This window comes from Alligator sinensis, unplaced genomic scaffold (genome assembly GCF_000455745.1).
Source record: "Alligator sinensis unplaced genomic scaffold, ASM45574v1 scaffold220_1, whole genome shotgun sequence".
NCBI classification, from domain to species: domain Eukaryota; kingdom Metazoa; phylum Chordata; order Crocodylia; family Alligatoridae; genus Alligator; species Alligator sinensis.
The window spans coordinates 1529875-1545674 of NW_005842136.1; the positions used below are offsets into that span (position 1 = coordinate 1529875).

At 45.8% G+C, this 15800-nt stretch overlaps 1 protein-coding gene across 1 annotated transcript in view; it reads left to right on the plus strand.

The window, feature by feature from the left end:
- The window catches only part of LY86 (lymphocyte antigen 86), a 35852-nt gene extending 24834 nt beyond the window's left edge, over positions 1-11018 (plus strand). The window contains exons 4-5 of the mRNA XM_006025212.2: positions 7787-7839; positions 10619-11018. Coding sequence (XP_006025274.1) covers positions 7787-7839; positions 10619-10720 — 155 coding nt within the window. The 3' untranslated portion in view covers positions 10721-11018. The remainder of the gene's footprint in view (positions 1-7786; positions 7840-10618) is intronic.
- The last annotated feature ends 4782 nt before the right edge of the window (positions 11019-15800 follow it).

A 15800-nucleotide genomic window follows, 5' to 3' on the forward strand; every position in this document is an offset into this window, starting at 1 on the left:
TGCTCTAATTGAAATATCTCACTGTCATGTTTATTAAGCCCCTGCGCATGTCAAAATGGCTGCAGGACTCTTTACCTAAACCTCATTCAATGAGGTTTAGATAAAGCACCCCCATGGCCATTTTTAAATGTGTGAAGATTTATACACATGACGGCAAGGCCACGCTGGAGCATTCTAATTAAAACGCAGAGTAGACTCGATTAATCGAGTCTGCTATGATGGGTTCTAATTAGGACACGAACCAGCACATATATAGGCAGCCTTAGATGTTGTGGCCTCAGAATGAAGGCATGGTCTTTCTATACGGCTGGTGTAGGTGTTTAACTATGTTGAGAAGGAGTTTGGTCCTAGGCACATTGTACTAAAGTCAGCAAGGCCATATTTAGACAATGTCTGCATGGCCATTAAACTTGATTGCAGTCCCGTGAGCTGTCAAACGTGAGGTAAAGCAACACTGAAGATGTCCAGCATGTTCTCCCTTGGACTTAAACTCGTGAGCCCTGTCTTCAGTGCATGCCAAGCAACACTAAAAAAATCCAATTTCTCCTCACTTTAAACATAGTTGCAATCAGGATTTGGTCAGACACTGCTGAGGCCAAAACTTGTAAAACCTGGCTCCACTTTTCTTCCCAAAGAAGCACTGACTTTCCTATGGTTTATTTCTATTGTAGAGCCTGTTGATCTTTTTGAAAGCACCAGGGATACCCTGTACTGATAGAGAGGAATCTGCAGTGGAAAGGGGTTTAGGTGGAGTCAAAAGTCACAAATAGTTAACATTTTTCTTCCCTTAATTTTACTTAAGGACCTTGGCCCACACTTGGAATTTCCTTAGCATACTATTCTAACTTATATTTCCCCAATATTTTCATTCCAGTTACAGCATTTGTTACCTCTTTGTTTAGCTTTACTTAAGCAATTCAAACCATGGCCACATGTGCCCAAGCACAACTCCCTGGGGCCCTTGTTTTAATACAAAGACAAATAAAGTATGTTGTCTGTTTCTTGGGGATCAAAGCCTACTAGAACTTTTGCTGAGGAAGCAGCAAATAGGGGAACATTTTTAGTGCACAGAATCATTGCTAAATCCTTTGTGGTCTTCAGTTCAAAGGCAATCTTCCCCTTTTCAGAGAGGAACTCTTCTAATTATTCTCCATAACCCTCCCAAGAAAAGAGTTGCAAAAGAATTAAGGTTGCTCAAGTGTATTTCCCATCACTACCGGCACAAATCAGAGAAAAACCACCTATTATGGCAACATTAAAATCTGTATCAACCACAACTCACAAACTTTAACCAATCTTAATGCCCAAGGATACAACTTCTGCAATTCCTCAACTTACTGTCAACATATGAGGACACTCAACAAACATCCAATTCTTTGCAATCACATGCAAGCAATAAGGCTTATCCAAGACCTCAGTTGCATTAACTTTTTCCCTCCAGGGGTTTCTGTTGCGGTTAATGTATGTAATGCATTATCTGCAGAGAGAGACATGGGAGGAGGCAGGGCATGTGGAAAGAGGATGAGTGTGCAGTAAATTCTTTTAGGTGCAGTACAGAACTGGGTTCTGGATCGATCTGCCTTGGGACCTCATTTAGTCTCACTTCCTTTATCACTCCCAGCAGTCAGTGATACTCATTCATCTATGATATCTATAGCTGAGCACTATTCAGGTCAGTCCTGCATCAACAAAGTTAATGGGAGCTTTGCCACTGAGTTGAATGGATGCAGGATCTAACGCTAGAGATACTAAGCACTACTGCATTAATACATGGATGAAGAAAAACATTAAAATTCCAGAAAGGTTTAAAGCCTAGAAAAGGAAGAGGTGGGTGCAAATGTACTGTGGCCTTTATATAGTACAAAGAGTGTGAAAATGTTTAAAGATTTTCAGCATAAGAAAGATTTGAGAAGAGAGGAGTGAGAATTTCACTATAGGTGTTTTGTCAGAAATGAGAAGCAGCTTCACAATAAATGATAACCAGTAACTCAGAATATTTACTGGGAAATTGCAGCTTGTGCACAACACCCCTCCACTTCCTAATAACCTGTTGAGTAGCAAAAGTATGGGTAAATTACTTTTGTTAAGAAATAATGGTGAAGCTTGCCCTCTCCTCCTCCCACTTCCAACCCCCCAATGTCGACAGGATTTTATAAACATTTTCTGTGCTGCTCTGTGGAAAGCATCTTTAATCATGTTAGCCCTTAAAAATCTGAATGTAGACAGCCAAAACCTTGGGTCGCTAAGAGATGTTATGACTTAACTAGTGTCCTGTACAAGGCAGGCACTTTTTTACTGAATATTTTTACTGAGAGATCATTCTGATTTATAGATTGATCCTATAATATCAATCTTTCTTACCATCTAAACCATATGAGCTCATGCAGAAGATTTCTAAAAAGAAGCCTTTCATATTCAATGAGCAAGGCTAGATGCTATAATTATTGCCACGGATTTATATAATTTGCTCCTTTTTGATAGGCAAATGCAAGGGCTGATGAACTGTAGGAAAAATACTGTACTCAAGCACCATTTCAGAAGTGACATATTTTTTGCATTTGATTCAGTTTTAGGAATGTTCTCTTCCGCTGCAAACTCAGTAGTGCAATGCCCATATGGAAGGAATCACAGTTGTTTGGGTGCCTGGCTTAGTCAAAGTCACAGCCACCAAAGCAAATGGCCCTTAGCAGAGAAGAGTAGTGACAAACCACTCAACAGACCTGCTTAATCACGGTATCTCCTTGGAGCCGTTACTGGCTGAAAGTTAAAGCTGCTCTCATTTCCCACGACAAGAGCCCAGTTCCTCCTGGTAGAGAAGACAACAGTCCATTCTCCCAATCTGTGACACAGGGCTCTCAAAAGGAGTTTACTCACATCATTCATATTTGTCAACCATTCCAGTATTTCTGGTAGAGGTGGCTTTGCCATAATAGTCTGAAGTCAGGCAGGAGGTAGGCCAGGGTGATATCTTAGAGACTAACTTTTGCAGAGAAGAGACCATCTACTTTATCAGAAGCTAGTAGGTTGTTGCCCATGAAAGCCTATGCTACTCTGAACAACTTAGTCTCCAAGATATCACCCTGCTCGGCCCTCTGCAATCCTTTTGGTTGGAAAGCCACTACATTGGGGCAAAGTATTACAGCTGTGGTAGGGTTAATTTGGAATGGAAGCTGGGGGAGCCTGTCTCCCAGACTTCTGCTCCAGACAGAGATTCTCTCCATCTCTACCTCAAGAAAGAATAGCCAAGACAACTGGGGACTTCTAATGGGAAAGCCTCCACAGTTTGTCTGTGTGCTGTGGAAACACCTTTTTCTTGAAGTAGTGGTAGCCAGGCCAATCTATTGAGTTAAGACCCTGGGCTGCATTGATCAGGCCTTGATGCAGTGGTTAAAGTTTGTCATAGAGCATTGGGAAAAAATTAGATTCTCCCTTCACTAGAGAGAGACTAGGCTCTCCACTAAGAAGTTGAAAGCACATATACTGTTTAATGCCACCTCCTTAATTTTCAAATAAGAGTTCTGCAAAGCTAGGACACCAGCATTTCACCTTCAGTATCTTGGCAGGTTTGAATATTGCAGGTTCAGCCCTAGCAAACCATGTAGCCTGAGAAAAATCTCCATCTCCACCAGTCCTAGAAGGACTCTGAGGAAAGAGGTTTATTTCCTAGGCTGCTCACAGCTCAGTCTTGCTCCATGTTTGTCCTCTGCTGCTATCTGGAGCTTGTGGGATTTTTGGAGCCTGACTCTGTGTTGCCTTACTTCCTGCTCAAACAAGGCTTATCCCAAAGGAATCAGTACAAAAGGGAAATTTTCTACGTGCATAAATTTCCATACATTGCAATATGATTTGACTAGGACAGTTTCCATGACCCATGTTCACTACTACTACTGCAAACCGTTGGTGACACATAGGGGGTGCACATGCACCCTCTGAGCTTGGTCATGCACCTCCTGGAAATGCCAGCCGTAAAACCAGAAATGCCAGCGGAAGTACACTTCTGGTTTCGCCACTGGTGATTTCAGGCTCGGCCATCAGCTGCTGGGGTATTCTTCGCCCCCCGTCCCCAATCAGTGATTGGCCGCCAGGGGACCCTCCCCGCAGTCAGTGATCTGGTGCCCCCCCAGACTCAGGAGGCACCAGTCACCCATGCTGCAAACACTTAGGCTAGGGACAGGAATTACACACAAATCGGTATAAGTGATCAGAATCTGGTTTAAGTGTGTAACACAACAGAAGTTCAGTGCACATAAACTGGTTTCAAAATGGCTGAAACTGGTTTAAGATACACATGGATGGAAGCAGTATTAGACTTAATTGATTTAGGTTAAATCCATGTATTGAACTTCCGTCCCAGATCTTAAGCACCTACCCTGCTTTATTCAAATATAAGTCCTCAGGAAGTCACCAGGGTTCAAATAATGGGGGAGCTTAGGAGGGCTGAGCCCCCCCGCCCCCCCCCATAAGAGACAAGAGCCCCCCTGTAAAATGTGAAAATCATAACCTGAGGGGTTTCTGATTTTATTAGGGCATCATGATGGGAAGCCCAATCTTTCTGCAGCCCCCCACGTCAAAGTGTAATTTGAACCCTGGAAGCCACTACTTATGTGAGTAAGTTGTACAGGAACACGAATGCCTGCAGTCAGCACCTGCAACTCCTGTTTGGGCTCTAGTAAAATGTGCACTGAGAGGTGGGCTGTGCTCCTATTTTTAAACATTTGAGTCATTACTCCATGAAGCTGAAATGTGTCAGACTCTAAGGCTCCTGCTTCATCCACAGAAGCAAACAGCCATGGCAACAGCTCTCTCTAAAAAGGCACAGCTGAGGGTCAAGGACATGGGATAGTCCTGTACTGCTGTGAATTAGTTCCTGGAGCAGTAATCAGAACAGCCTGAATTCTAATCTAAGAGCTGCTGCTAGCTTTTCTGCCGAACCTCAGGCACGTCGCACACAGTTTCTCTGACTCAGTTTCCTTCTTAATAAAATTTGGGCTAGGGTTTGGCACTCTTGCAAATGCCAGTGCTTGTTCCACACATTCAACACTTTGGCTAAGTACAGACATTCAAAAAGCCTGAGCCTGAACTGATTCAATCTTTGCAAGTCAGTCTAACCTGCATAGATTGAACCAGCAAGCGCATGCATAGACATTCACTTTTAATTCCAAAAATGCAGCCACATGCCTTCAGTGACTCAGGCTAGAAGCTAGGGGGTGCTAGAGTGAGCCCTCCCTTCCCTTTGGCAGTGGCCAGAAGGCTGGAGGGAAGCTGAGCTGTTGGGGGGGGTGGGGGGCGTTGACCAGGTCCCAGCAGGCTGAGTATAATTGGAGAGGAGCTTAAACCCCCACCCTGGCCTGCATGGTCCCCAGCCAGGGTGTGCCAGGAGGGGGAGGAGGGAAGCTACCCTTACCAGACTTTTCCGAGGGGCAGGGGGAGCATGGCCAGACTCTGCCCCCCAGCTGGCACTGAAGGATTGAGCAGTGAGAGCGGTGGCATGGCCAGACCCCAGCCCGAGCCTGAGGCAAAGTGGGGAGGAGGGAGGCAGGAATCACAGGGAAGCAGGGATAGCAGGGACCTCCAGAGGTTCTTGAGTGTCTAAGGCCAGCCCCTGCCTGAGGCATGGCCAGACCCTCCCATACAAGGTTTGCTGGCAGCACCCACAACCAAGAACACCCACTAAGGGGGCTCTGTACTGCTGGGGAAAAAAGCCACCAAGGGCTTCCTGTGACCAGTTTCCCCCCCCGCCCCACAATGGGACCCAGCACTGCATCCCTCCAAACCCCACCCCCCATGCCCTGCGGCAGGGGAGGAAGAGGAGGGGGAGAGCCCTGCCCACCACAGTGGCTCTGTGACAGCCCAGCCCAGCCTGGGCACAGGGAGCTGGAAGCAAACCGGGCACATAGCTCCCATGGCCCCAGCCTGATCCACAGCCAGCTGGGAAGAACCCAGCCCCTGTGGCCTGGCCTGGCCTGGCCCAGCCACCTGCCTGCCTTGCCCATGGCTGGAGCTGGGGCTGCAGGGCTGAGCCGGACCATCCTACAGGCACTGCTGAAGGCAAACACGGAGGGGCTGGGCCAGGGGCAGAGGGGGAAAACTGGCTGCAGGAAGCCCTTGGTAGTTTTTCCCCCCCAGCAGTACAGAGCCCTCCTAGCAGGTGTTCTTGGTTGTGGACACTGTGAGCAAGCCCTGTATGGGAGGGTCTGGCCAGGGCTCAGGCAGGGGCTGGACTAGACATTAGAAGGCCTCTGGAGGTCCCTGCTAGCCCCACTTCTCTGTGATTTCCCTCTCCCTCCCCCACTTTGCCTCAGGCCTGGGCTAGGCTCTGGCCATGCCCCCACTCTTGCTGCTCAAGTAGTGAGTGGGGGTGGGGGGGAAGCCAAGTAGACCACACCTGTGGTCCAGGAAGGAGTGGGGATTAAACGCCCCCCTTCCTTTCTGGCTACCAGTGTCTGGCCACGCCACCCATTCCTTCCACTCAAGCAGCAAGAGTGGGGGCACTCTGGAGCAGGGTTTCCCACCTCCACCCCCTTCTCAGCAAGCAGGAGCTGTAATAGTGCTCCAGTTAGTGAAGAAGGCGGTGGGGCCAACCCTGCTCTGCCAGAGCAGACAGCACTGCCCAGCCCAGCCCAGCCAACAACTGTGATTCCTTCCATATGGGATGCTGGGGGACTGTGAGTTAACTTAAACCAGGAAGGAGTCTGGGTCAGAAGTTCTATAAACTGGTTTGACCTAAATCAGTTAAGTCTGACACTACATTCAACCAGGTTTATCTTAAACCAGTTTCAGCCAGTTTGAAAGTGGTTTATGTACACTGAATTTCTGTTCTGTTACAGATTTAAACCGGTTTCTGATCACTTAAATCAGTTTATGTGTAAATCCCGTCCCTAGCCATAAAGTTTAGGGTTCGTTTAAGAGATGCCAGGCTAAGACAACTTTTAGTGAACTGCAGACAATTGCTAGAGGAGAAAGGGGCCGGGCAGAATGGAGTCTGAAAAATCCATATAACAAGATAAAAATACCACTTTCTCTCTCAGCATCAAAGAAGAAACAATATAATAGCTCATATGAGACAGGAGACTGGAATTGGTCCTGGATCTCAAGGGGCAGCAGAGGAGTGTAGGAAGCTTTCAACCTACATTTAAAATGTCTGAGGACTTTTAAGTGCTGGCTGCAGGCTTTGACCCAATAAGCTACAGAAAAGAGAAAGGGAGCTTGGATGGTACTGTACAACCACAAGCGCAGAAATAATCTTTTTTTTCACCCAGTAAGTGGTGAGAATGGAGGAAGTGTATCTAGTGGCTACAGAGCCAGAACCCGGCAAGTGAGACTCAGGGATTCCAGTCTTCACATTTACACCAACTTTCCATACCTTTGACAAGTTACTTAACCTCTGTGTGCCAGTTTACTTCAAAAAGTCAAAGACTTTTTAAATTAATTTAATATTCAATAAGCACTTGGAAGTCAGATGTGTCAGGACAGAAAACTTTACACTTACTAACTGCCTGAGCACTCAGATGAGACTGTCTCCTCAACACTTCCATGAAGGCATACCTTACACAGGACATCCCCAGGGGCTTAGCAGGGGCACTGGCACAAATTCCCTCTCACTAATAAGGCAGTGGATATTTTTTCACTTATCTCAGAGGGTTGTTATGGGCCTCTTTGTGAACCGCTTCACAATTTCATAGCCCTTGTCACCTGAAGACTTCCAAATGTCATTACAAAATAGTGTTGACTGTCAAATGTTATTTTCCTTGTGTGTTGCACAATAAGGATCCATTTTGTTTTTCAGAACGTCTCTACTATGAAGGACCTGTCAGTCTGGGAAACTTTGAAGTCCCCCAAGTAAGTTATCTTACAACTTAAGAACTGCTTCACACTCTAAAATATAAGGATCACCTAACAGAGTCACCATATTCCTACCAGCTGCAGCTGGATTTTGTCAGTAATCACAGATTTTCTCTTCCAATACCAGGCACTAGAACCATTCAGCAGTGTTTGTCATTTCCCCATCCAATGCATGGCATTGCATTTTGAATTGGTAACAAATGAAGCAGCTGTCCCTAGCAGTCTGAGAAAGGTTGCCTCTGGAAGTACCCATTAACCGCACCGGTTCCATGGGTTTTTGCTTTGGGGGGGGGGGGGGGGGAGTATTTTAAGAAAAAACGGGGGGGGGAGGGTTAATATTAGGAGAACTCACGAGGAGCCACTGTATTCATCAAGGAAATAAGGTACTACTCAATAGGTGCATCTACATATGCAATTAAGCTGAAGCAATAAACTCTGGCACAGTTTGCACCAGAGAAAACTGCTCGCAGGCACAGCATTTGCATGTGCGCCCAGGACCACAGCAATTCAAGCCAGGGCAGAGGAGCCCCAGGCTGGTGGGGGGGCCCAAGGGGTCAGCCCTGGGCTCCAGGTGGCAGCGTTGGGCAGCAGAGGGGCTGGCTGGGGCATGAGGGTGCTTACAGTGCAGGGCTAACTGGCAGGCAGCCCCCACACTTTTGCACTCTCGTGCCCCAGCCAGCCCCTGTCACTATCTACACGTGCAGTACAGCATACATACACAATAACTCTGCCAGACAGTACTATCTTATGGTGGAGTTAATTAATTTATTGCGCCCTAATACAGGTGCATATGTAGATGGTAAGTCTTTACTGCGGACTTACCATCAGTCAATTCCTCCGTGGGAATGTCTACATGTTCATTACCGCGCAGTAATTACAGCACATTAAGTTTAGTACCTGTAATGACAGGGACTAACTTGATGTGCCATAATCGGTGCTACTGTACATTAGTGTAGATTAACTTTCTTTGTGATGCTACTGTGCATTACATTAAATTTACTGTGTATTAGCACAGGCTTTGCCTGCTGCACTATGCAGTAGAATTAGTCTTCTGGGGCATCTGTACATGTCACGGGGTTTAATCCTCATTAAATTAAATAAGCTTATAAAATTTAACCTTGTTTATTTTGGAGCATCGCATCAGTGCATGCACTAGGTTTTCGTACAAATTAAGCTTTGGAGTGTTGCATCAGTGTTTGCACATACTAGGTTTTCAAATGAATTAAGCCCGGTCCTTGGTCAGCATCACAGGAGAGCAGGATGGTCCCACACTGCTCCCCAACCCAAGACCCCCTACCCCATGCTCTGCCACGTAGCTGTGGGAGCAGGAAGCAAGCACACAGCACAAGAAAAAATAAAACGGGAGCAATTCAAAAGTGGCAGCAATTTAAAGAGGTGAACAAAATAGTCGCTGCACCATCTGTGGACAAAGAGGCTCATTACATGTCTTTGAGTGGCTTTCTGTTTTCATGCAAAAATCCATGGATGCAATGCTTTAATTCTCAGTGAGCCAAACTAAACTACATCCAAGGAGTTTAATGCACCAGAAAGACTTTTAAAGCATCTGGAAAACCCACTCATGCAAACAGTCATTTCAGTGCTAGAAAGGGCAAAAAACGTGGCGTGTACCCACGCCCCTACATTTTAAGTGTCTTGTATAGATGTACCCAGTTAAGTGCTCGTGTAGATACACCCAATGTGTGTAAGGCCTACAGAACCTGGCTCTGTTGATTACAGAGCTTCATCTAACATCAGCATTCTCAGGAGAGTCTGCTCAGGGGAATCTGGTTCAAATACGGTTATGTCCTCAACAGCCATATTTGCAACTAAGTCTCTTCCTTCTTCCATAAAGCAGAAAGCCCTGGCTGAAGCAAAGGGACCACTGCTCCAAAGCCCCTATACATCTGGTGGCTTTCCAGCCACATATTTTGTTCCTCTCTACATTGCTGACAAAAACAAGAAGTCTTGCATTGCCTAAAATCCATAAGAGAATTCTGTGTTAAATCCTCCTCCAAATCTCATGGGATCCTTTTTATAGGTCACTTTCCCAATTCTCCTCTGAACATTTGAAGTGAGAGAGAGGTTCTGGCCTACAAAACCAGGGTTCCTCAAACCACAAGTCTATTCATTTGAACTTTGCCTGGTTTCTTTGTGCAGGGTGAGGAGAGCAATTATGTAAAATTCTCCCCCTAAAAGAACTCTTATTTTTAACCACACATTTTTGAGATGAAAATACATCCAGTTCTGAGTGCCTGTGGCATGTGTTTTTATGAAATTTCTTACAGCTCAATATGCTAACTCTGTAAGGATTCATCTGAAGTGATAACAGTTTAATAACTGAACAGTAAGATTAGAGTGAGATGGAGCCAGTCCAAGGTGCACTTCTCTTAGTCTAATTAAACAGCATCTGCAAAGTAAAGATGGCCTTCAAACCACAAGCCAAGGGGCAATTGTGTCAGAAAGTGTAAAAGGAGCTACACTGACTTGATAGGAATTTCTAAAGATCAGAATATTTTGCTTCCCTCTGGAAGCAATCACCATCATGTTTTAATTCAGAATTTGCTGCTCTGTTGTCTATAAAGAACAGGACCTTTGGCAAGCAGCACGGAACAAACCTTTTACTGGTACTGAAACATGTTTAGGACTGGGAGAGATTTTTGGAGGGATGCAGTAGGAAAATATTTTTTTTAATTAAAAAAGGGATTTTCTCCTACAGAAAGAGAATGCTGTTCACCACGTGCATGCTAATCTAGTGCTCTGCTTTTGTCTCACCCAGGGAGATTATGTTGTTGCAGTGAAGCTGGTCAATGAAGATCGTCTCACTGTTCTTTGCGCTGATTTTACCATAAAAAATAATCAAGACTATCCCTTCCCATAAAACAAAGAGACATCCAGAAATCCTTTCATGTAAGCTGTAGGCTACCAAACTCATTTGAGCTGCATAGCTAAGAAAGCCAGTTATATGCTAAAGTGACATTGAAAGAAATTATTCCACTTGGAGATTCAGGTGCTATTCTTGTTTATAAGCTATTTTTAAGGGAGTCTCCAGAACTACTGGAGCAATTATCTTAAGATGCATACTGTAGTCCATTTGTGTGTTTACAGACGTGCTCCGGGAGGCAGGGGGGAGGGGGTGTTTTAATCAGCGCAGCTCCGAGAGCCGTGCTAATTAAAAATACACAGAGCATCTTATGTATCAGTGTCCCCACGCTGAAAAATGGCAGTGGGATGCTTTGAACTAAAGCTCGTCGAACGAGCTTTAAAGCACCCCACCGCCAGCTTTCAGCGTGGGGACACTGATGCACATGATGCTGGAGTCTGCTCTGATACGTTGGAATTACACTCCCTGCATGTGTGTAGGAGCCCATTTGTTTTTGCTTCAACCACATATAGCTGCTTTTAAATAGCAAGCATTTTAAGTCAACAAAGCATTGTAGTACGACAACTGCAGAAATTATTAAATCAACCATTGCCCAGCGATCTATAGGCATACTATCTTCATGCAGGAAGTCAGAACTTGAGGCCTGACTACTTGCCCTATATTTGTGTGCTAATGGAGGCTAGAAGCTCCTTAATGTAGAGAAGTTCCCAAATACTGATTTGCCTGTTATAGTTAAGGCTGCTGTAACTGGAACTAGGAAAGTCATCCCAACCACAAGAGCCTTCCTCACTTGAACTTGATACAACATATGTCTGTCATTTTATGTTCAGTTGATACAATAGAGCTAGACTGCTCCAGATTTCAGTTTTGCACAGTCTGACACGATCTGGGATTTGGAAAGGCTTTAGTTTAACTAAATGAAAGAGGCAGGCCAACATTATACCAGATGCAGGAACTTGAAGTCACTGCTTATGGGGGAAGTGCTCAGTAATACAAGTCTCACTACAGTAAACTGATATGGTTGCTTGAGAAGGTTGGAAACAACTAGTAAACAATGGTATCACTCAGTCACTGGTATGGATGTGGACGCTTTCATGTTACCCTAACACAGACCATCAGTGGCGATGCATAGAGGGTGCACGGGGGTGCACATGCACCCCCTGACCAGCTGCGCTCACCGCTTAGGCAATGGGCAAAGGGGACAGGTGGGAGCAACAGTGCCCCGCCCTGTGAGTACCAGCCAGGGAGTGGTAAAGAGAGAGGGGTAAGAAGAAACCGCAGCCACTTCGATGGTGCAATTGGCCATGGGGGGACCCCCACCTGGTCAGCAAGATTGGCCACGGGGGGACCTCCGACGTCGCTGACTGGTCATTGGGGAGGCACGTGACCCTCCTAACTAAGGTGGCACCAGTCACCCATGCAGACCATCAAACTCAATACTTACTGGCACAGGACAAACTGGGTGATGTCGCAACCATTTTTTAAAAGTTATTTTTATAGTACTGTGTCAAAGTTATAGAAGCATCCACCCTTAAAATAGATGAGAGAAGGCTTTCAGTATGCATTCAGTATTATGCAAGTACATTAATCAGATGGAATCAATGCAATATAAAAGTTGCAAAAAGCTGTAGACATCACCTAACTAATGATGAAGAAAATCAAATCAGTTTTTCTTTGGGAAGTCTCTAAGAAAGTAGGGAACAAGCTTATGTACACCAATAATTTCTTCAGACAGAGGGATTCCAGCATTTATCCAAGCAATATTATAAACACAACACTATATAATCATATAAATCTATAGCCATGCCTTTTTTTGTATAAGCTTTTTTATAACCATAGAAGAGAGACCCAGATGGATAAACAGAAGTATGAAGTCTAGTTTTTAAGTATTCAAAGTCTGTTCTCTGGAGTCATCACACTCTATTTTGTGGGAGTTTGGGATTGGATTTGTTTCTGTTTAAGTTCCTTATAGCAATACGTGAATTACTCCACTCATAAGCTACAATGTCCAGTTGCTTCTCATTAAAGTAACATTAAAAAGAGTCCTATGTGTTCTGGTTTCTGATCAAGTATTTAGCCTACAATGTCCTCCAAAAGGAAAACAGAGAGGGGTAAGAATTTATATATTTTTTTAAAAAGCAGCTTGAGGTTTAACTATCCTCTCCTCCCTCCTTGGTTTTATTACCAGGCAGAGACATATCAGTAGAAATGAGCCATCCTTAACAGTTTAAGAAAACACCATTCCTACATTTGATAGCCAAGTCTTTCTAATGTGAACTATATGCAATTGCTGTCAAAAGAATGCATTTCTGAACAAAACAAGCATACCCTGGTGTGAAGGTGAAATGCAGTATTTGCCAAACATCTAATATAGCACTATTTTATATATACTTTCTCATTTGTTTGGAAATGGTTAAACTAGGCCCATGTCTACACTGCCTCCCGGGGTGCTAGTAAGCACAGTCATGAAAATATGCCTGCCTACTTGTTTGTGCTTTGTGCACACCTCACAGCCAAACACACACATATACTCACGCACACCCCCATAGCAGCCATATTACGTGTGTGTGTGTGTGTGTGTGTGTGTAAGACCCATACACACTTGGGTTGTGCATGGCAAAGTTTGTGCTTTTATTTGGGGCGTGTATGTGTGTGTGTGTGCATGTGCGCGCAAGATGGCCCCTGTTGTTTTGACCATGTGCTTTGCACACGGAAAGCTGGGGCCTTGTATCTGGGCAAAATATGTAAAATCCTCTGGCCTGATTAACCAGGGGAAGCAAAGACTTTTCAGGCAGTTCGGTTAAGAGAAAGACTGGAGTGTGACACTCCCCGCCTGGACAAGGCCAGAGTGATGTCATGTAGAAGGATACAAGGTAAGCTTGGCTGGTTTGGGGAAAGGGAGAAACTGCTAGGGGCTGCTGAAGAGTGAAGTCTCCTCCAAGGGAGAAGGAATTTACAGATAGTGAAAAGGGAGGAGAGAGAGAGAGGGAGAATTGTCCCAGTGTTTGGGAACTTCTCTCTCCTCTTTTTCTTCCCCATTTTCTGAGGTTTTAAGGGATTAATACTGGGGAGAAGGGTATTGGTTCGTTGGGATGGCTGGCTAGGAATTAGACCTGGCTTTTCCCCTTTGTTTCTTTTGATTGTCCTTTGTTCCAGTCAAGCTGTGAGGTTGAGCCAGATGTAGCCAATAATCAACCTGGCTCCCTTTTGAGTTACTCCTGCAGTTTTTGTTTCAGCAGGCCATATAATCCAGCCCAAAAGTTTTGGGGTACATGCATGCTGGCTGGAGCTACAGTCACACACATGCACACACAGCCTCTCCATGGGAGCAAAGATCGGCACTCTACCACTTCTCCAGGAGCAATGGAGAGCCTTACAACGCAGAAGGACCCATGCTCTCGAGCAGCTCCCTGCACACAATGAACACAAGGAGCAGCTCACAGGATTCTCTGGTGTGGGCCCCCTCTCCAGCCCATCGCTGAAGGGCAGGTATAGGAGTGCAGGCCCCAGGAACTACCTGTTAGGGAGCCCCAAGTCCCAGACTGCCTGGGTATAAGTGAAGCTTCTACCTATTGACTTTGCTTTGTAGTTAATAGCATTTTAAAATTTTATTTAATGTTTTCTTTTGGGGTGGGGTTTGTTTGTTTGTTTTTATTGTCTAATAAATTTGGGGTTTTTGTGTTTACACTGCTTGCGAGGAGGGGGCGTTGTTTATACGGAACACCTCAGCAAATTTAGTGCTCCCAGGTTTCTGGGTGGGGGCTCAAGCCACTGGTATAATTTATGGGGTACCCCAAAATGTGAACCTGGCCCTTCTTGCTACTGACCAGAGCCCAGCAGAAAGGTTACACACACACACACACTCTCTCTCTCTCTCTGGCACATTCCCAGTGCTACTCTAATGCTATGTTACTTTTTTTTTTTTTTAGCAGTCAGTGTGCGTAGAGTGAGAGTGAATGGCTGAGGCACCTTTTCAGAGCAACATACCCCAGTACGGTTGGAAGTAGTTTAGACAACCCTCAAAGACCTGATCTGCACTGTGAAGTTTTACCGTGGCCAAACACAGTTGTAAACAATCATGCTTATGTGAATAAGCAAGTAGAACAAGCAGAACAAACCATATTCAATATCATTTCAGCTAACTGCACTTAAACCCTTATCCAAGAAAGGCTTAACCACAGCTAGCTGGAATTCATCAGATCAGAGGTTAAACTTAATTAGTTTGTCTGAGCCTATGTATGCTTGCTAAGCTGCACTCAGCATCATGTTGTTTACTCTGTTCATAATATCTGTGTTCAGCTATAGTAAACTTCAGTATCCTTCTTCAAGGCAGGGCCAGCCTGTCCATGCCTGCAAAACCTGTGGCCGGAGGGGGCCCCGCAGCCAAGAGTCCCCGTGTGGCTGGACGCTCACCACCCCCCACCCCACAACCAATGCCTCCACTGGCTTTGTCAGCTGACTCAGCTCACATTAATGAACGGGCAAACTGGGCACATGCCCAGGGGCCCCTTCCAATTCGGGGCCCCGGGATCCTCATTAGCAGGGAGGTGAAAGTGGCAGCTTTAAACTCAGCGCCCATTTTTGGCACCAAATTTAAAACTGTGGCTTTCACATTTGCTTCCCTGGCAGCTGGAAGTGGGGCCCCTCCTCCACCAATGGGGCTGAGGGATGGGGTCAGCATGTTGGGCTTGCCTGAAGAGCCACACCGCACTTGCAGGTTAGGTGGCACTGTGCCTGCGGGTAGGGGCCCTGCCTTACCTGGAAGGTGGTAGGAGCCAAGCCAGCTGAGCCAGGAGTGCTGCACTACACTGTACCTTTGTGAGCCACAGTGCTAGAGCCCCCCACAAATTCTTGTTAGCCCCCCTCCTCCCCCAGATGAGCTATCCCTCCCAGGCCACCGCCTGCCCACAGAGACACGGCGCAATGCTCCATCAGGCCCAGCCCAGCCCAGCCCTCTGCATCAGCAGGGCTGCTCGGGATGGCCACACAACAGCTTCCTGCACGTGAGTATAACGGGGGAGGGGGGGCCAAAATGAGACTGAGCCAGGAGGGCCTGCAGGGGGGGTGGCAGGGAGAG